The sequence below is a fragment of the Pempheris klunzingeri genome, chromosome 9, assembly GCF_042242105.1.
Source record: "Pempheris klunzingeri isolate RE-2024b chromosome 9, fPemKlu1.hap1, whole genome shotgun sequence".
In the NCBI taxonomy this organism is placed as follows: Eukaryota; Metazoa; Chordata; class Actinopteri; order Acropomatiformes; family Pempheridae; genus Pempheris; species Pempheris klunzingeri.
In genome coordinates, this window is record NC_092020.1 from 16434063 (window position 1) to 16454580 (window position 20518).

Genomic DNA, 20518 nt, shown 5'->3' on the forward strand with positions numbered 1-20518 from the left:
GCTCTACAGCTGCTGAACAAAAACTGTTCATTCCTGCTACTGCTGAAACGGTGACTGAATTTTCACAAACTGAAGCTTAAATTTGATTCTTTGTAGAAACAAAAAGTCTTTCTTGTCTGTCATACCTGTTGCACACTGGCCTGTAGCAGATCTCCCAGCCTTTCCACCAGCTCAGTGAAGGTTGGTCGGTCCTGTGGATCCCCCTGCCAGCAGTCCAACATGGTCTGATATCTAAGAGGAAAGAGTACAACACTGAACACACACTGCAAGACAGACACATGCACGACTTCAGCATATTGGATGGACAGTCATTGCTCATGCCAAGAACAGCATACAGTATATTTTGGTTGATGTATTGTAAGATGTGGCAAACCACCTTTGAGAAGAAAACTAGCTCTCCTCAGGGTTGGTAGCATTTGCATTCATCTTATATAAACAAACCTCTTTGCATTGAGCGACCACATCTGGTCTGCCTCTAAATCATCTGTCATCCAGAATATTCATACATACCCTGTTTTCTATTCTCAGGTGATCCTGAGCCTCTCTGGCTGTATCTGATTCTCTCTGGGTCTTGGGTGTGAAGACCAGTGAGAGCTCAGAGCCTCTCTCATGTCTCTGACAAGCTGTCAGCGTCTCTGCCCATGTGGCAACTCAGAGCCTTAATGTGAGTTTCCATGCCGGTGGCCTGTCTCATTTTGTGAAGGCATTTTGAAACAGAACTCCACGGCTGCTGTTTAAATTACGTTCGCAGCATGTTACTGATTGGGACTGATCAGTGATGGATCCCTATCCTGTTTCTGTTGTGGAAACGACTACTTTCACCACTTATATCTGAAGTTTTATGTAATAAGAACTCTTTTGATTCCCGTTTGGCATCATATTTAGTCTCTAGACCTGCTCCTCTCAGTGCTGTCAGGTCCGGCTGAAAGAAGCTGAGCTGTTGTGATTCCCACGTTAATGAACATAAAGTACACTCATCCAGGTGGTAGCCCTTCTAACGGTGACAGGATGTGGAGAGCATGATCGAAGCCTTTATGCATATCATGGAGGAGGGGGAAGTAGACTCATTGTATGATTGCACAATTTAAACCACATTTCCTGCCTGGTCCGCAATGAGAATAATGGTCTGCCCCCGCATGTCTTGGGTCTTAAGGGAGTTTGGTGTTTCTGTGGTGGGGTGTACTGTAGAACTGAGCTACTTTGTCCGGTTGGGCAAGTGTGTTAGGATGGGAAGTGAGCATCCTATTTATTGTCCTCCCACTCTCAGAGCAGCATCCGCTAAATTCCTTTGCAATGCATCAGGGCATAACAGGCTGCAGAAAACATTCCTGATGAATCAGGGCTGCGGTGGCACAAATGATTTGCTCAACAGTGCCTGCAACCTCATGTGCTTTTCATCATTCATATATTACAAGTTTGGGGTGAGGGTCAAGGTGTCAAAACCTGGGCTTATGGACACATGTGATCTACTGCAGACCTCTCCCTGGGATAAGGGAAATTCACCCCATGGACTCGGAGTCCATTACTGTGCATCCCATTTAAACCGATATCACTAGGTTTTATCTTGGCTTTAAATTAGTGGCAGGCCTCACAGCCATAAGCATGCAAAATATATAATCTGGCAGTACTATTTTCGTCAGTGGACCGCCTGAACCGAGATGGAAAGTACGAGAGATTCTTGGCACCAGAAGGTCTGCATCCACAGATCCTCTGTTCTGACTGAAGACTACAGTCTGGGTTAGATTTTGTGCATCACTTCCAATCACTGTGTCCTTTGCAAAGCTGATAAATTCATTCAGTGAGCTTTACTTGGCACAAGCTGCTGGATCATTTGAAAGCAGATCATTATTAAGCAGAAGTGCAGCATTATGCTATCAAAACAAATAAGATTTGCGGACTATATGAGTCATATTAACTATATGAGTTAAATTAAAACCAGACACAACGTACACACACATGTTGGAGTGAGACTGCAGAGCTCAGACTGTGTTCACTGAGTCTGAATCGGCTGCACTTTGAACACAAGAGTATTCTTATTACAAAAGTTTGTATAGCTCCATCAGTGACTGACAGCACTGATACAAAAGAAAAGGACTGTTCTCCCACAGATATTTATGTCTAGCACCATCTACCAGCCCCTGGTCAAAAAAAATCCCCAGTCTCTGGCTCTCCTCACTCGGGGAACTTGGACTCCAGGCATCACATTTAATCGTGGTGCTCAGTTACATCTGAGCCACTGTCAGTCAGAAAGTACTTCAGAGCTTCAAGCTTGCCTCAGCAGAGCTAATAAGTAGCTAATGTTTCTTCCTGCAACATTCAGAGCAGGATTACCCATGATTCTTATCAGGCACCTCTGACCTGCAAGTGCACCCACAAAAAAGGAGAGACACAATGCCTCCTCTTAGTTGTATATCGATTTGGGAGCCTTTTACTTGGAGGCTTTATGTTCTTGGCCTATGTGAGGAGAACATACAGCTGTGGCTATGGAGATGACTGATTGGGATAAACAAGACTTCTTTAGCTATAAGAAAGTCAAAAAAAATGTAAATAGAATTCAGAGGCATAGCACTCTCGTTTTCATTGATTAAACCCTAACTTATTTTTGTTTTACAAGCAATAAAATGCGATCCTGCATTTTATAGAATGGGATAGAAAATCAGTAAATGAAGTCAAGTTAATGCTCTCAAACACAGTATAGTTAGCTGGCATTCTCACATTTCAGATGAAGAGTACTCTGGCGCTCTCATCCTGGTCCCCTCTTTTAGCCTGCAGCAAAATTCTTCATCAATTTGGACGCCTGGGTACGGTGATGCTCCTGGAGAGGAAAGGGGGCGAGGTTCGTTGCAGAGTAAATTTATGTGCAAAAAAATGTCCAAACACTGTCCATTTGTATGACTTTATATATATCTAAATGAATGTAGCTGATATCAATATGATCAACAGACTGACTGATATGTTGAAGTTTAAAGGATTATTACACACAATGTGCAGTTCTAAAGACAACACCGGCCGGGTCTCTGTTATATTCTTGGTTTCTACTTGGTACATTTAACTCCTCTTACCAGCTGTGCATGATCACTGCAGTTTTCCAATATTCTGCATTAAAAAACATCTCAAAGATTTTATTTGCCAGCTCTTGTTAACAGTCACTGTATACAAACGTGTTTACATGCTAGAACAGACTGGATGATGTCACTATGGTCCCCTTGTGGCGTACAGTAACAGTTATATTTGGACTGCTCAGTCACAAATCTGTCAAATGTATCACTCACCAACAGAAACTACCACTAAATTTATTTGCTTTGAACTGTAATGTGGGTAATAAAATTTGAATTTAGAGCCAAATCCTACTTCATGCTTGGCTGAGGCTCTCTGTTAAAACACTGAGCCCGCTCGTATCCAACATTCAGTGTTGCTGATCTTGGAAAATAAAGCCCATTCTATATCATCAATACAATTCCCTGAGTGTGAGAATGATGATATCATTGTTTGTTGAATCCTAACGCACAATATGAAATACCATATTTGTGGCTACCCAATTTTATAGGGAAACCACAGATTCAGCTTCGCAAATTGTACAAAAGAACCTTACTGCTCAAGTAACCACAACACACTGTGATTTGTGTAGAAAAAACATTTTCAATGAATTACTCATCCCACCATCCACATTTCTAGCTAGTATTATTAATGTGCCATATCAATCTAAAATTTGCATCAAATTTAATAATGTGTACTCTCTCTTCCCGTTTCTTTGGTTTTTATAGAAAACATACCTTGAATACAATTTATATTACATTTGATGTATTCATTATGTGTATTTTATGGTGCAGCCAATTTCCAAACTGTGTTTAATGAAATTATGATATAATGTCTTAACTGTATGCTGCTGTATCTTATGATGTTTTAAAATACCTGTACAGTGAAAGGATAATACCTGTGTTTTATGATGAGACAGAAGAGTCTCTAATCTCCTTTTCTTTATAATTCTACCTTTGTGCTGATATTGGCATCCATCTAGAATAGCAAACACCATGGAGGTCTAGTTCATTTTCTGGCATCAACACTATACAAACAAGCTGTGGATATTTAAACTCACAGAACGGAACTGACACACTTTTGGTTCACAGAGCAATCTGAAAAACACACTTGGGTTAAACTGAAACGTTTGACCTGCAAACACGATCAGGTTGCAAAGCTCACTTCTTTGCCATTTCTCTTGGTCATTTTGTATCCTTGTTTCCTGATTTATTTTTCTGAGGCCCCGCTAACGCTACCCAGATGTGTAAGTGTTTCTTTAACAGAAAATGTGGTGAGAGTGTGTCAAGAGTGAAGACGAGGGAGAGAGAGAACAAAAAAACAAGAAAAGACAAAAGGGAAAGTGTCATAATGACGTCAGTGTGCTTTACATTTAAAAGAATATGCAATTTGACACACTTTTCTTTCAACTGCAGTGGGAGACGACAAGAAATGGCAGTGATTCAAAAGCAGCACAGTCAAAAAGCACAGGATAGCAATACATCCACTGATTCTCTGCTTTTTTACACCTACTCTTATGTTTCTCCTGCTTCCCATGGTGACATTTAAACATACAATATTTCATGTTGAGTCTTGCTATAGAAACGTGTGGCGAGCTCTGTGCCACGGTGCTCAGGCAATCATGTACTGACACACAATGCTGTCTTAAAAGCTGCTGTGGTTTCACAGCAGGAGTACACTCTTACACTGATCTGGCTGCTTGGTTACAGTGAGTTTGTGCTGCCAGCTGGGAAGAAAAGGATAACTCAAATAGGAGGTGTTCTCTCGTTTTAATGCACCATGCCTGTACTAAAAATCACAGCCTCACTTTACTCCTGGTTTTTGCAGTAGCATGAAAACAGTTTTCTCAGGCTGACAGTGGAAGCCCAGGCCCTTTGTCCCACTGGCACAATTAACAGTGAAAGAGGACAGTTATTACCCTGTGCATCTGGCGAGGCTGTATAGCCAGGGGCACTGAGCAGGTCCACTAAGCTAAAACTCTCCTCTCACTGAATATCTCTGAATTTCCCATTTAACCGACATGCCAGGCTTTGTGCTTATGTGGGAATGTTAAGAATTAAAAAACCTACCAGTAAATGAAAATTCAATGTTCAATTCAATTCATTTCAGGAGGAAATAACAGCACTAATTACATAAAAAGATGTTTTAAATGCAGCATAAATAGCATAAACATATCAAGAAACAGGATTTAAATAAATCACCACCGTAAACACTGCTGCACAGGGGGATAATATGAATCTTTTTTACATGTCCAATCTGTATAGAGATATATATGCTATAATGTGTCTATTTGCTGGTTTCAACTGGTGCCTTATTATTTGTCTTTGCAATGCAGGTTGTATTTGAAATGTTGCTGCTGTTTACCTGTTTACGGAATTTTTTACTGATGCACCTGCAGGTTGGATGCATATTATTTGGGCCCTTTGTAGCTCTGTCAGTTTCCTCCTGTTGCTTTGAAATTGACGTATCAAAACACTGATATGGCTTGTTTAACAGCTGCTTGGCATTCAACCTAATATAACCCACCCGTGAGGCAGCATTAGCAATCAATACTTTAACATTTAAGTTCTTCTATCACTTGTATTTAGTTGACTTACCCAGAGAGAAGATCTCCCACATAAGAACACCAAAGGACCAAACGTCACTCTGAGTCGTGTAGATCTTGTCAAAAATGGCCTCAGGTGCCATCCACTTGAGCGGCAGTCTAGCCTGTACAGGTTTTGAGATAAAACATAATTTATCTCATCTGTGTGGACATCTCACTAATTATACCTTCATCTGTAGAGTTTAAACTGTTTTAAAATGTTTAAACCCCTTTCAATTTAGCTAAGCTTCAAATTCTCCTTATCCATCATCAGTTATTTTTTAGAACATTTCAAGGAACTGCCGAATTATTTCAGTTATCCTTTTGTCTGCCAAGTGAGTGGCAGCTAACTGTTTTGCATGTTGTCTAGTAATGAAAATGCTTTTGAGCATTTTTGCTGATGACAGTAAATAAGAGACAGATGGAAAAATAAACTTTAATAGACTAGACTAGACTTCAATAAACTTACATCGCCTTTGCGCACATAGTCTGGATCTTTGTAGATGTCTCTGGCAAGTCCAAAATCACAAATCTTCACAACATTATTCTCGGAAAGCAGGATGTTTCGTGCAGCCAAATCACGATGAATGCACTAATGAAAATAAAAAGACAAAACAAAATCTTATTCAGTGTAACGTTCACATATATAAGTTAAAATTTTCTGCAGGTGATTGACTTCACAATGATTCTCTGCGTGCTGTGAAGCATGGCTGCTGGCAGAGTAACACATGGTCAAGTCATCAATGATATCACAATAGGAGATGATGTGTTCCATATCCAGGTCTGTTACAGGTTATTCACAACAATGGCTTCATTCTCTAATCAGTCCCATCCAGTCTCCTCAAAATCATGAATGACTTGAAAAATGAATGAGTTCTCGACTGATTTAATGGGGGTAACAGGGGCAAGATTATACAACAACCAAATAAATGGTCGAGTAAAGTGTGTTACAGCAAAGGTCAAAAAGGTATACACTTCTTATTATATATTCATTCATCTGCTCATAAACTTTATGCATGAACTGCATGTATGACAACTTGAAAAGATGTGCCTAATCTAGGGCACTTTGTGTGTGAATCAGTTTGCTTCTATTTGGACATTGTTGACTTTCTTAAATACACAAGGGTAAGCAAAATGTGTCAAAGTGCAAATCAAAATAACCATAAATAAAAAACATAATTTCAACATAAATTTAAAGATAAATGCAGGTGTTTACAATACAATAGATTTCTTAGAGTGAAGAGTTGTGTAGAGAAAAAAATACCTTGCGTGAAGCCAAGAACTCCATGCCTTTTGCAACTTGGAAACTGTAGCAAATTAAATCTTCTAACGTCAGGACTCTCTTGTATAAATCCTCAGACTCTGTGAAACAAAAGAGCATTTAAGTTTCCCAGTGAGACAGATTTTTCAAATGGATGTACATGGCCTTTAAATTTAGGACAATAATCCTCTTCATCTGGGTATGTTTGTAAATGCAGTCAGCGTAATCAGCGGCTCTGTACGCCTGTCGGATATATCAGATAAGATGGAAGCAGTGATAATTCTGTCCCGGACTAAAATACATTATCTTAACAATCTGTCCTGTCATGTACGTATCTCCTCCTACACACTCTGTCTTTAAAACATCCTTTACAGATGAGGGATAAAAACAAATTACAATTCCTCCTATTTTTCAGATGTCAGGTGAAACGTGCAGTTATGGGCTCAGTGTCGTGGTCGGGGGTCGAAGAGAGGAACTCACAGGAGTCCTTCCACTGGCCACCTGAGTAAACAGCTAATCAAACCAGAAATAACACATCAGCAACAACATGGCTGATGTGCCGTGCCCGGGCTGGAGCATGAGAGCAGAGCAACACTCAGGTCAGGACAGGAAATAAACAGACGCCTCCCCAGACTCAGTGGGGTGACAGTGGCTGCTGCTGCAGTGATTGTACTGCTGAACAGGAGGAGGAAGCATCCCGTAGAAAACAATCTGAGGGAAGCTTTCGTTCGTGGGCAGGAGGGGTGGAGCAGAGGTGACAGGAGGGGGGAGGAGAGAGACAGCGGGAGGGACAAACAGACGGTAGAGGAGTGCGGGGGTTGAAGGGAAGCAAGACATGCTTGGCCTTTACCTTCTTCCTCTTCCTCTGAGTCGCAGTAGCTCTTATCTTCTATGAAGCCAGAGCTGGCTGAGCTTCCGGTGCTGGCCACGCTCTCCAGGCGGCGCTTCATCAGCTCGCTCAGCTCGCAGCCCGATCCTGATGACACCACCTTACCGTCCTGGCTCTGACCAGCACACATATATCATGTTAAATGGGATGGGGTTAAACGCCGCTGCTGACATGCAGGGGGCTTTCCTATATGGTTGTAAACATAAGTCAATCCCTGCTCACGCTGCTGACAAGCTGGTGGCCAGAATGATGAGAAAGCAAGAGTACTGGGAAGTCTAAAACATGCAGCTGGTGACTCACCTTGTAGACGATAAAGTCATCTCTCTTGCTTCTCAAATAGTTGGACAAGTTGCCATATTTGCAGAACTCCACAATCATCATCAACGGGCCTGTGAAGATGGTATATTTCTCAGGATTATTGCGAGGGCATGTGATAGTTCACAATAAGGAATAGCAGGAAACATAGAGATGATGATTTTAGCTCAAAGTTTAAAGTTAAATTGATAATCTAACAGGCAATCTAGCAGCAATTTAATGTCATTGTCATTACATTTCTATACCCCAACATTAAAACAGTAGGATTATATTTTAAAACCTCCTCAGTAATAAAGCTCACCTCCAGGCTTCGTACAGGCTCCCAGTAGGTTGACCACATTCAGGTGATGGCCAATGTGGATCAGGATCTTTAACTCGGACATCAGAGCTTTCCGCTCATTTGACGTAGCGCCTCCTGTAATAATGTAGACACATAGAGAACTTGTTCAGCATTGGTTGGTGTATGACTGAACATCCTGACTCAAGGAATATACATTCTCTCACTACATTAGATTTTAATATCAAGTCCTTTTACTGTGTTCCAGTGATGTTACGTTCATGCACGCTTAGAATCCAAACTTCATGAAAAAATAACAAGAAGCAGATTTTCACTCTTTGAACTTTTCATTGAACAAAATGAGACCATTTCACAAGAAAATTCGGTTAGGATCATATGTAAAGATAATCATATGAAAAAGAAGCAAGAAGCAAGAATGCAGGTCTGTTCTCATGTTGAACGATATCTTCATACACAGGAGGGCAAAAACTTATGTATGTAACACTCAAATACAGAAACATGGAACCAATATTTCAACAGTGCTGAACACTTTCCTTGACTAAAATAGAAAATGGAGCTTTCTTCAAGTTTCACTGTAATTCTTTTCACCTGTCTGTAAAAACTGAAAATGATTAGCCCTAAGTTTGTTCTAAAATCTAAAATTTCACAAGCCTCATACAGTATGAAAATAACATAAATGTTTACATATAAAATCCAATATCCAGATATTTCTTCTGCCTTGTTTTGCATTTCGAGAAGAAATTCTGTCTAGTATAGTGAGAAAGTGGGAAAAAAGCCTGAACTCTGGTGGCTGGATTACTGGGCAATTTAATGCTGAGAGTTCAATAAATATTATAGAAAAATAACAATATGGTATGAAGCGGCTTTTAATGGAGGACATGCTCAAAGAAAAACAACAACAAAATTAGAGAAATAAAATGGGAGGTGCTCATGTTGCATACCTGATTTTGATAAGTCTGAACAATGATGTAAAGTCTTCACCTTGAATTACAAATATCAAGATTTGGAGGTTGGTTTATGTTTCCTCGACCAACCAGATATTTATGAGCTAGAAGCTAAAGCAGCCAGGGAGTCTCCCTCCAAACCACGGTCAATTTGAGGAGACCTGCTGCTTTCCATTAAGTTTGACCTACGACTAACAACAGCCAGAGAGTCTGCTCCTCTCAGTGAGCTGGTGATTTATATTGAGACATGATTTATGATATGACAGTGACCAATACATGTATTTTTCATTCTTGCTGATATATCATCCCCATATTTGTATCACCAGTCACTGATAGGTCTGCAGTTTGCTTCTATAGTAGTGCAAAAAAAGGAAGATTTTCTAAAATTACATGAATTATATTTCACACAAAAAGCTGAGGTGAATTCAATAGCTATGCATCTGTAGTCAAAGATCTTTTAAGCGTGTTGTTTTTGCAGTTTTCATTGTAATCCAACATTTATAGCTTGTTGTGAATATTTGGGAAGACGTTGGAATAGGATTGTAAATAACTCGACTAAGTCTGGAGGCAGGAGATAGTTTCCAAATGTTACATTCTCTAAAATGTGGCAGATATAAACATATATTTTACTGCTCATTTTCTTGTACTTGTATCTTACAGTTTTGAACTCTGCAGGTTTTGCACATTCTGATCTGAACAATCAGATCTGCATACACTTGATCTCTTCATCAAGGACAAGATTAGAAGTCTCAGTCTTTACCTCTAACTGCACTTTGTAAGAAACAGACATTGCATACTTTGCTTTGAACTGATACGCCATACAAACATTAATTGCAGGCACATGTGGTGCTGTAGCTCATGAGTCTGCAGAAATGACACATAGCTGTTATTCATCTGCTACCCATACAGTACATAACAGTACATACTGTTACGCTAACGCTGGCCTGTCTATCATGAGTGGTGGTACTCCTATGAACCTATAAGGGGCCACATGGGCAAACCACACTTATGTGAATAAGAACTCGGGGTTGTGGAAATACAAAAACAATTATTTTCTAATAATGGTGGTATCATAGTATAAAAAATAATGGAGCTTCTGACCTTTCAGCATTTTGACAGCAACAGTCTTGCAGGTTGAGAGCTTGTCAATCCCAAAGGCAGAAGCCTCTACCACTTTTCCAAAGGCTCCGTGACCAAGCGTTTTGCCTGGTAAAGGAAGAAAGTATTCGACAAGTAGGACGACATTAGAGCTTCCTGTCCCTCAGGCAGAAAAATCAGACTGGATTCCCTGTCAGTCTGGCAAAGGGTCTGTAATTAAAGCAACATGCTGGGGCTCTGATCACCAGGCAGTGTTTCTAGAGAATTTATGGTTCACTCAAGACTGGATGACAGCGCAGGTCACTGATAAGTAATGACCCTCCACACCAGCTGCAGAGAGGGGTGACACTTATTCCAACTACCTTAATGTAACTGTGTGTATCCTTACTGTGAGCAACTTTGAACCTTTTGCGCAAAAAAAAATGTTTTTGTCATCTGCAATCAGTCTGTCATTGTTTAAATAGAATTTTAAAAATGTGGAAAGTGATGGATTTCAGCTTTATGAGAATCCCCCCCAAAAAATTACAGATAAAACCTCTAAGCCTACAGTTGGCAAATTAGAATTGCCTGTAAGAAATGGAACTCTTTCAATATGACACATTTTTTCACACACTGGTGCACAGTGCTCACCCAGTCGTAGACGGTCACGGGGAAACTCCCATTTGCTGCTGTCATACTGAAGAAGATCATTCTGCTCCTCGAGGGGGCACTCGTCAGGGTCAATGATGATAGATGGACCCATCTTATAGTGTGCTGGTTGCTGAAGGTGTTTTGAGGACAAATAATTTCAGGATTATCATGAAGACGTTTTTGACAATGGCTTTAATTAATTAAACTAACATGTCAATGTAAGTGATCAATAAATGCTGAATACATTGTCACTATTGTATTTCTTGCTCTACTTTGAAGTCATACTATACATACAAACATGAGCACATCCCAACTGTCAGGAAATGGGGAAATGATATGAACTGGCTAAATTTATCCTTTCATTACACTGGAATTCACTGGAGTTCAATTACTTGAAAAAGGAACTGCAAACATTTCACAAATGCAATGTCACTTCCCACATCTTAGGAAGCACTAATGTCATGTGGTTTCTGAGAAAAAAAAAAGTCATATAATGCCTCACCTTCCTTAGCTTGCGGATGAAGAGGATAAGCATGAGCCAGAGGAACGTGGCTGCAGCTCCTGTGCACACCAAAATGATTACCTCAATGTTTGGCTTCCCTTCATCCCCTGGAAAGAACAGAACTGTCGTAAACTAGAGACCACTTTGGCAAAACAGCACTGTGTACTTTCACGATCTTATAAGTTGTCACATTACATTTACAGGGATTTGTGAAGAATTGTGATCAAAAGAAAACAGTCTGTTACAAATTTGCAAGTAGAGGGCCTGATTTTTGTCTGGAGGGGCTGAGACTTTTATTTCATGTCATTTTTTGTTTATTAGCTTCTTCCTAAATGTTCTCTGAGAGATTGTATACAAAAATGAAGTGGAAACACACTTTAGTGTTTATTTCTGGTTTGTTTGGGACATGAATACCACACTTTTTCCTATAGGGTTTTCTTCCAAACATTGTTTTTCTAACTATCCATGTCGACACTGTGAAAGCTAATATCCCTCAAATCTGAACAATGTTTTTGCCCTTTTTTCATGCAATCCTTGACTAAACAGCCAAAGCAGAACATGCATAGAGTTTGTTGCTAGAATATCTTTGTGGTGAATTGATGCCGCTTACGTTAAACATCAATAGACATTAAAGTTCCACTTAATAAGAATCTATCTAAGTGCCTAAATGTGGACAAAACTGGTTGCATATTGCTTCTACATTGCCATCCTCACTTTTACATGTACACAGGCACACACAGAGGCAGGTCTTCTACTTCAATCATCTACTATGTCTGTACTGTCCCTTGGCTGTTGGAGGAGTAGGAGTCAATCTCCTTGCAGTCATTAGTGGACCTCTTAACACTCCACAGAGGTCATGTCCTCAATGTAAAGAGCCTCAGCCAGAGCCTTGATCATAAAACTCAAGAAGGAATTCACTTGGCATTCCAGGCAGCCACAGACTTTTTGTCAGTGGAGACTTTTCATTCTGAAGTCAGACCAAAGCTATTCGTAGTGGTGACTTTTGATTGAATGTGCAGGAAATGCAATTAGCCCACAGCTTGGACTGATGATCAGAGTGTGTGATGTGATCTGTAGATAGGCTGAATGTAGCACACACCACTTCACACTAACAAGCCTGTATTATAAAAGCAGCAGGTTGAGGTGTTGATATTTTTGATGTTTTGGTTGTTAATATCTCATGGTGAAGGACTTACCAAGCACAGTGACAAAAGCACTTGTTTTCGCCATACCCTCGACATTCCTGGCAATGCACTCATACAGACCCTCATCATCTTTCTTTAACCTCTCGATGGTCAGAACTCCGTCCTCTCCCAGTGTGATACCTGCAACACACAACCTCTCAGTAATACTGATACCAATAAGTTTAAAAGTGTGACATTTAACACTAGAACTGCAAGAATTAATCGATTAGTTGTCAACTATACAACTGTTTTGATAATCAATTTATCTGTTTGAGTAAATATTTTCAAATAATTGTCTGATTCCAGTTCCCTAAATGAATGAATAAGTGAATATTTATTTATTTTGTTTACTCCTCTGTGACAGTAAACTGAATATCTTTAGATCATGGACAAAATAAGGCATTTGAGGACATCATCATTTCCACCATTATCTGGCATTTTATCTGTCAAAGGGAATGATAGCTCTACCTGATCATTGGCTAGTCCTACAAATAACAAAATGTATCAATTTGCTTCTAGCCCTTCATCCAATTTATGCAGTGCTGCACCAGGATTGCACTTGTGCCATTGGTTACCTAACTGCAAAAATTATAATCATCATAATCATTTAATGAATTCTAATCATTTATTATACGATGATGATACACATGGGATACTATTCTCAGGTTACCTGGGCCTTCTTTCACTGGAACGCCGTTTTTGTACCACATGATGTAGGGGCGAGGAACTCCCAAAGCAAAACAAGGCAGCTTCAGGGTGCTGCTACTGTTCACATCTTGATTAGTCAGATTTTGACTCAGCCAAGGGCGTTTTCTTGCTGCAGCAAATAAAAGAAAAAAAGTTTGAATAGAGGAGCTTTTGCTCAATTAGTCTTGATTACCGCAACTTAATGGTTACAAGATTGTTTTCTGTGTTCCTGTGTGTGCTAACTTACAGTAGCCCATGCCCTGTTATCACATGACTACACTTCTATAGAATGACTAATCATATCTGGGGACATCAGCTAATTTTTTTTGCAATCATGAACAATTATTTACAATAGAAATACAATCAGCTTCTCATATCCTCTAACTTACCTTCCACAATAAGTGCAGTGGTCTTGATTTCAACCCTATTGCGGAGCTTGTATGCTTGGCACTTGTAACCTGCAGTGCTGTTTTGGGACACATTATGCAGATTGAGAGAAAGAGAAATAGAGTAGCGGCTGAGCTGGAGACTGGACGCGCTGGAAGTGATCGTTTGATTTCTGGAATCCAACCACAGTAGGTCAGTGTAGAGGTAGCGAGCTGCCCGACAGGTCAGAGTGATGTCATCCCCCTCGATGGCTGCCTGAGGCTCGATGGTTATTTCCTCAGGGTGATCTAGTGCGACAAAGTAGAGACCATATCATCTATTTTACATGCATGACCAGAGCCACGTATCCTGCTGGCCCGACATCTTATTTTGAACACTCATTTTGGACACAGAGCTGCTCATCACAAGGCCAGGAATGTCAAATTTGCAGTTATTTCCTGTTTCATCACTGATAATTGGAAGCATGTTGCTGCTAGACAGCATTGCTGATGGCACTCCTGCACTCATCCAATTGGAGAGAAGCCCCAGGGGGAACCAGACTGTGCTTGTTTATTCAGATTGCTGGAAAGCATTCTGTGTTCTGTAAGAGAGGACAGCTGTTATTACAATTCTGTCCTCTTTTTTAGCAGCATTCCATCATTGTCCATCTTCCACACCTCTGGAAGAGAGCACAATTCCTCTTGGGAATTTTTGGTACTTGGCATCCCCTCAATTATGTGTTCACCTACATTCATCTGTGTCCAGAAGCAATCCTTCACCCTTTGGGAGCCGTGATTCACTCAGCTTTTAAGGAAATGTGATTCACTTTGCTGCAAAGTGAACTGTGTAACTGTGTGTGCAGAGACACTTCATCCTCATTATTATTACATAACTGTCTCAATGGATATTCATTTTGGGGAACATTTGGAAATGCTCAGAAACACATAAATAAGTAAATTTTCATAGCAGAAAGCTCACAGAGAGAGAGGAATGACCTGCTGGCACTGGAGCAGGAATGCAGTTTTTCATAGCTGTTTTTAAACACAAACGCGTGCCATTATAGCACTCCATATGGCTCAGGACATGTTTGCCTCTCTTCCGCCCTGAAGCCGTTCAGCTACAGTGGAAGATGGTTTCAATTAATGCCCCCTCTGGTTTCTTTATTGCACAATACAATCTGCACATTCCTCTCCTGTTTTTGCAGTTCATTACAGCGTGTACTCTACGTGTACATTTTATTTGAAAGAATCCACTGCAGGTTATAGTGCTTTTTGCAATCATTGCAATAAAGCTCACCAGACTATTTCTGCGTGCACTTTCAGCTGAGCAGCTAAGACTTGTTATTTTAGCTGTCATATTCTGGTGGCCCACTTACCATCAACGTAGAAAAGGATCGTCATTTTGGTGTTGCTGTCTTCATTTTTGGCCTCACAGGTGTACTTTCCTGACATGCTTGCCTCTCCTATCACCAGGGTGCTCACCATCTAATTGGGATCAACAGGGCACTTATTACTGATTATTAAAAGCAGAATTAAATACGTTGAGATAAACAACAAAAGCTTAATATCACAATTTAGATTTCCTTTGTGACTACTGGGGTTTCAATCACCATCAGAGCAGTGAAAGGTTGGGCCAAGCCTGGTCTGTTTTATACTCTCCAGTGAGTCACATTAATGAGAGGATACATCTGGAGTTTGAGACTCCTTCAGACCTGTGCTATAGATCTAGTGCCTGGGCTCCATGTCCATTTCCTGGAAAGCACTTCTAATGCCACACTTAATTTTGTCACCGCACCAGTGCAATATCTTAATGGCTTAACTAGACAAAATAATAAGTCAGACTTGGGTGAGGGCCAGACAATGCAGGGTTCTGTTTAGTGTTCATTTTAGTGACATCTGTTTTTTTGGGGCAGTCAGCTACATCAAAGAGAGCGAATGATGTGGGTGTATTGTCTGGGTGTATGCTGGCCTAAACTTCCTGGGCTTGCAGGAACTATTGTGCTAACTCACAGACGCACAGTTGTAGCCATGAAACAATTCAAAAATGTGTCCCTGTACATGCAATGGTTGCTATGTAAACACTTAGGTAAATGAAATGAGTAAAAGAATAAGTATTTAAAAGTTATATCACATTGTCCAACGCATGCTGCTCTGACATTTGTCAAAACATGGATGGAGTGGCCTTATGGTATTATGTTACAGCTATTAGTCACTATGTTGTAACCCAAGCTTGAAAACGATTACGCACAGTCCCTAAGAGGTGACCTGACCAGACGCACTGTGACCTCTGTGCCCATGTCTTCCCCCTGTGTTTTCCCGGGCTAGTCTCTCTGTCTATCGGGCCTTCTGGGGTGCCACTCAAAAGCATCGGCCCTGACTACGTTCTTATTCACGGGCCAACACGATTTATGTAGGGTGACAGAGAGGAATTCACCTTCAACAAACCCCTCTTCTTTTAAACTACTGCTTGTTATCATTGACCCATAGTACTTACCGCCATAAAGCACCAGGGTTTGGCCACAAGCACTTGTAAATATGTGGTGCCTCCCTATTTATGTCAAAGATGTATTAGACCTGATGCCCTGTGAAAATGGCCAAATTTACAATTACTTAGTAAACAAAGAATTGATATGTGCTTAATTGGAGCACAGGAGTCAATAAACCTAGAACACAGGTGAGAACACTGAACAAAAATGTCTGGACTGAGAGTGATCAGTGCTGCTGAAAACTTTTATGCCAATGACTGTGTGCCCTAATTTGACCCAGCTTGCTATAATGGGTTTCTTTAACCTAATCCTATAGACAGACTCTGACAAGGCGGTGAAGGCCTGCTCTTAATTATGTTTGGGGTGAACAGTTTTAGTAACACGCTCCCGCAGGACATTTGCAGTGATGTCTACAGTTTCCACATTGTGTGGCATGTTTTGGGTTTGCATGGCAATATGTGTTTGATGTTTCCTAAGAGAGGGTGGAAGACTGGTAGTTCACATATTGATGCCTTAGTGTTGATTTTGTGGACAACAATATTTTGAGGTATATGACAACTAAATCACCTTAAATTCATGGGTGTGACAAATACTATTTCTATCAGTTTAAATGCACTGTTTTCATGATCAAATCTTGCTTTAATAATTACATTTTGTACAATTACAGCAATATATGCTAACATAACAAAAGCACAATCCCAGCTGTTTTTCTGTGTACTGTTAAGTGGTTATATTCACTGGTAATGATGCAGGCTACAGCCTAAAAAAAGTCTGTTCTCAGCTTTTGGCACACGGATTGCTTAAGCCATATAGCTTTTGTACTGTTTACAAGGCTTAGCTCTAAGAGTTTCAACAGCATAAAAGATTAACTGATGTCAGAATAAAAGATGTGTCTTTGGCAAGGCCCAGAATGAAGCTGCAGTTGCTTTATTTACAGGTCTTCTTCATATGAAAAACCTGAAAAGACCAGGAGGGTGTATTTTACACGAAAAGGCGGTAAATTAACTGTGTCTGTGTCAGTTATGAGTGCAGCATTTCAAAAGTGTGGCCTCAAAGGGCAGAAATCTTGCTCCTTATAGGGAGACTTTTGTATCAAAGGAAAGCCAATATAGTAATAAGAAAACAAATATGTTGTAAATGTTCAGTTTTTATCAAAATAGCATCTTCTTTTTCACATGTAGCACATCATATGCGTGAAACCAAGTGCTTTTCCCATATTTTACTGGTTGCCCATTCCTAGAATAGCTCAAACCTTTTTAAGTGCAGCCATGAAAAACAAAACTTTATTCAAAAGGGACTGCTGAAGGCCTTCTCATGGGCTTTGGTCACAGTTACACAATTCAAAACTATTGCAGACAAAATGAGTCATTTTCAGTGATGAGAAGTACTGGATCACTGCCAAAAGGAGAAAAATTTTGAGGATTTATGGATTTCAGATGTTGACTCTGATTTTCAAACCCCGGTCACAGGATGCTGTTAATTTAATCTGATCTAGCTATTGGATTTTCTGTGGATCTCTAGACATCTTCTTGATCCAGTTCTAATAAAAAATCCTGCTGTTGCGTTGGTCTATGTGTCAACCACATTTGATGGTGAACAAAGTATGCTGGTGGTGCAACCGTTGAAAAAAAATGTGGAAACAGTACACAAGTTATACCACATACCTTGTTTTTTCCTTTAACAAGTTCAGGCTTGACATTTATGCTCTTAATCCAGTTTTGGGAGTTATTTGCCCTGTCATCAACGTTGACCAGGACTGGGTCAGTGGAAATGCAACTGCAGGACAGAGAAAATACAATAAAACTGACCATATAGCCATGTTGTCAATAAGTGTGGAGGCACATGTACATGTGTTGGACCTTAAACAATACAACAGTCATGTGTTTTTAATTACAAACCTTGGTGTAATGTTAAAACACATCCTGTCCAGATCACATGGTTATAATGTACAACTTGCTATGCTATTGTAAAAGCCTTAATTTTAAAAGGCTGAGGGTATTTTAAAAGACCTCTGAGATTGATCTGGGTAGAGTCCAGATCTAGACCAGCCTGTCTGGATTGTAAAACCTAGAGAAAGCCTTGATTTGAACCCCACCCCTAAAACCCTCCACCGCCCGTGGTGGGGAACAATCAGCCTGATGAGAGGAGAAGCAGAGGAGGAAACAGTAACAGCGACAGGAAGGGCTGTGCTGTGCGTCACCTCGTACACAGGAAAACCCCCCACACTCTCTGGCCAGAGGAGATAAGGTTGATCCTAAGACTTTGGCGGTCAACAAGGGACAGCTGATAACTTCTCAACCTGATGATAAAGACACCCCAATATTGCTGCGCCTACACTATCAGCCTCACTGCACATCCAACATAGCAAGTTTCCCTCACCTCTGAACCCTCTCCACACTCTGCGCTTGCCCTCCTCTCCAAACTGCCAAAGATTTAAATGAGATACGATCTTGAAGGGCTACATGCTGGATTTACAGTGACAGGTACTTTACAGGGTCAGGGCTGTATAAAACAAACATTTTGCACAATTGGCCTCCCACCAGGCTATAGCTGTGCCTCTGTCTCATTATCTGCCTGCCACAGCCCAGCCAGTGTTTTAAGTGCCAGTCCTGATTATCTTTAGGCCTGCAGAAAGAGTTGCTTTGACCCAACTAATGCGCTACTATTATTAATCATGAATCTGGAAAGTACAAGTGGGATTATGAGATAATATAATGAATACAATAAGGGAGGCATTGGTGGATTAACGCCATCAAACATGTAACATAATTTAGTTTCTTTCTTGTGCAGCAGTCCACAATGTTGTTTTTGTTAATGGTTTTGGGGCCTGATAACCCAAGGGTAATGGCCCATTGTTTTCCTGATCTTAAGACTCTCTGGTCTCCTGCTGTCATTGACAAGCCAAGATCTCAGGGAATGTTCATCATGTTTGTGGGTTCACTACCAGGCCGGTATTCCTGCACAGTCACTCATACATTCAGTTCTTTTTGGCTCCGTAACAGTTCAGGGAATCTGAGATTAATATACCTCCCCTGTGTTTCCCCTTCAGCCTACACAAGCACTGACCACAAACGAGGGAGCAATTCTCGAGGGCTGCGTTTATTTGATTAATGTGTCATATTCTAGGCCAGAGTCAATTCAATCAATGTAGATCTGTTTTATTGTGGGATCCCTGGGCTGGACTGGAGGCTCTGATCCCCTCTCTTCTACTCTCTATAAATTTGTGAATACACCTCCAGTACTATGGCGATACTTAAGTTTTTGTCCTCCAACATTGCAAATGCTGTGCAATAAAAAATAAAGAACATGACTTCATATGTACAGAAGGAGAATGAAGATAACAAACATACAAACTGCATTAACAGTTTCCTGGACAAGGACAAATTTCAAGATGTGAGAGTAACCTGAATCAAATATTTTAATCTCCTGTAAACTGGCAGCTAAATCTGAACATAGAGTACATAACAGGCAAAAGACCACATTAGCTAGTGGCATATAATTGATTTTGAATCAAATTATGTTGGATATTAGTGACATGCTGTTTAAAATCAGGAAAATCTTCACATTGCTATGCTTTTGATTCTCCAAGATTGGAGGAAGTTAACAGACCATGAATGCAGACATTATAGTTTGATCATTTCAATGCTTGGAACACAGCAAAATGGTGACTCACTCTTTAAATGTAGGGTATGAGTAACACGGTTGCCAGAACCATGTGATGGTTGGCAAGGGCAACGCATAAGCAGTGCAGGTAAGTTGATGCTGCTTGCCAAACATGTAGGGCTGCACGTCCACAGTGGCAAGTTCCGCCTCTGAAATAGTTGGCTTCACTGTGAGAGAGAAGTACACACACACACACACACACACACACACACACACACACACAAATAAATACAGGAAGAGAGAGATAAGGGGAGAAATAGAGATAGACTGTAGGTTAGATCAACGATCAGTCATTCTAACCCAGCCCACTGTGGGCTCATAATGTCTTTATAATGAGGGATGACAGTCATGATGGATAACCACGAAAAAGGTGCCATTGACACCAGCTGTCTGTTAGACACTGTGCAGTAGAAAAATGGCAGGATGATTAGCTAGCTTGAGGCTGTAGGTCAACATATGACCCCAAAGTGGCCCATGCCCAGGTCAGAGAATCAAACATGTGCACTGGCTACACTCAAAAACAGAGAGATCCTTGCGCCACCTCCACCTCCACATCACTTAGCCAGTCTCTCCATA

The 20518-nt window shown here is 40.5% G+C and overlaps 1 protein-coding gene across 2 annotated transcripts in view; it reads right to left on the reverse strand.

The window, feature by feature from the left end:
• The window catches only part of kdrl (kinase insert domain receptor like), a 42620-nt gene that overhangs the window by 7469 nt on the left and 14633 nt on the right, over nucleotides 1-20518 (reverse strand). For both annotated transcript variants that reach the window (XM_070836595.1, XM_070836594.1), the window contains exons 10-26: nucleotides 19953-20109; nucleotides 17944-18055; nucleotides 15170-15278; nucleotides 13818-14102; nucleotides 13412-13558; nucleotides 12754-12882; nucleotides 11558-11664; nucleotides 11056-11185; nucleotides 10429-10533; nucleotides 8387-8500; nucleotides 8071-8159; nucleotides 7732-7885; nucleotides 6885-6982; nucleotides 6090-6212; nucleotides 5634-5745; nucleotides 2716-2815; nucleotides 126-231 (exon numbers count right to left, since the gene is read on the reverse strand). In XM_070836595.1, the coding sequence (XP_070692696.1) occupies nucleotides 126-231; nucleotides 2716-2815; nucleotides 5634-5745; nucleotides 6090-6212; nucleotides 6885-6982; nucleotides 7732-7885; nucleotides 8071-8159; nucleotides 8387-8500; nucleotides 10429-10533; nucleotides 11056-11185; nucleotides 11558-11664; nucleotides 12754-12882; nucleotides 13412-13558; nucleotides 13818-14102; nucleotides 15170-15278; nucleotides 17944-18055; nucleotides 19953-20109 (2177 nt within the window). The remainder of the gene's footprint in view (nucleotides 1-125; nucleotides 232-2715; nucleotides 2816-5633; nucleotides 5746-6089; nucleotides 6213-6884; nucleotides 6983-7731; nucleotides 7886-8070; nucleotides 8160-8386; nucleotides 8501-10428; nucleotides 10534-11055; nucleotides 11186-11557; nucleotides 11665-12753; nucleotides 12883-13411; nucleotides 13559-13817; nucleotides 14103-15169; nucleotides 15279-17943; nucleotides 18056-19952; nucleotides 20110-20518) is intronic.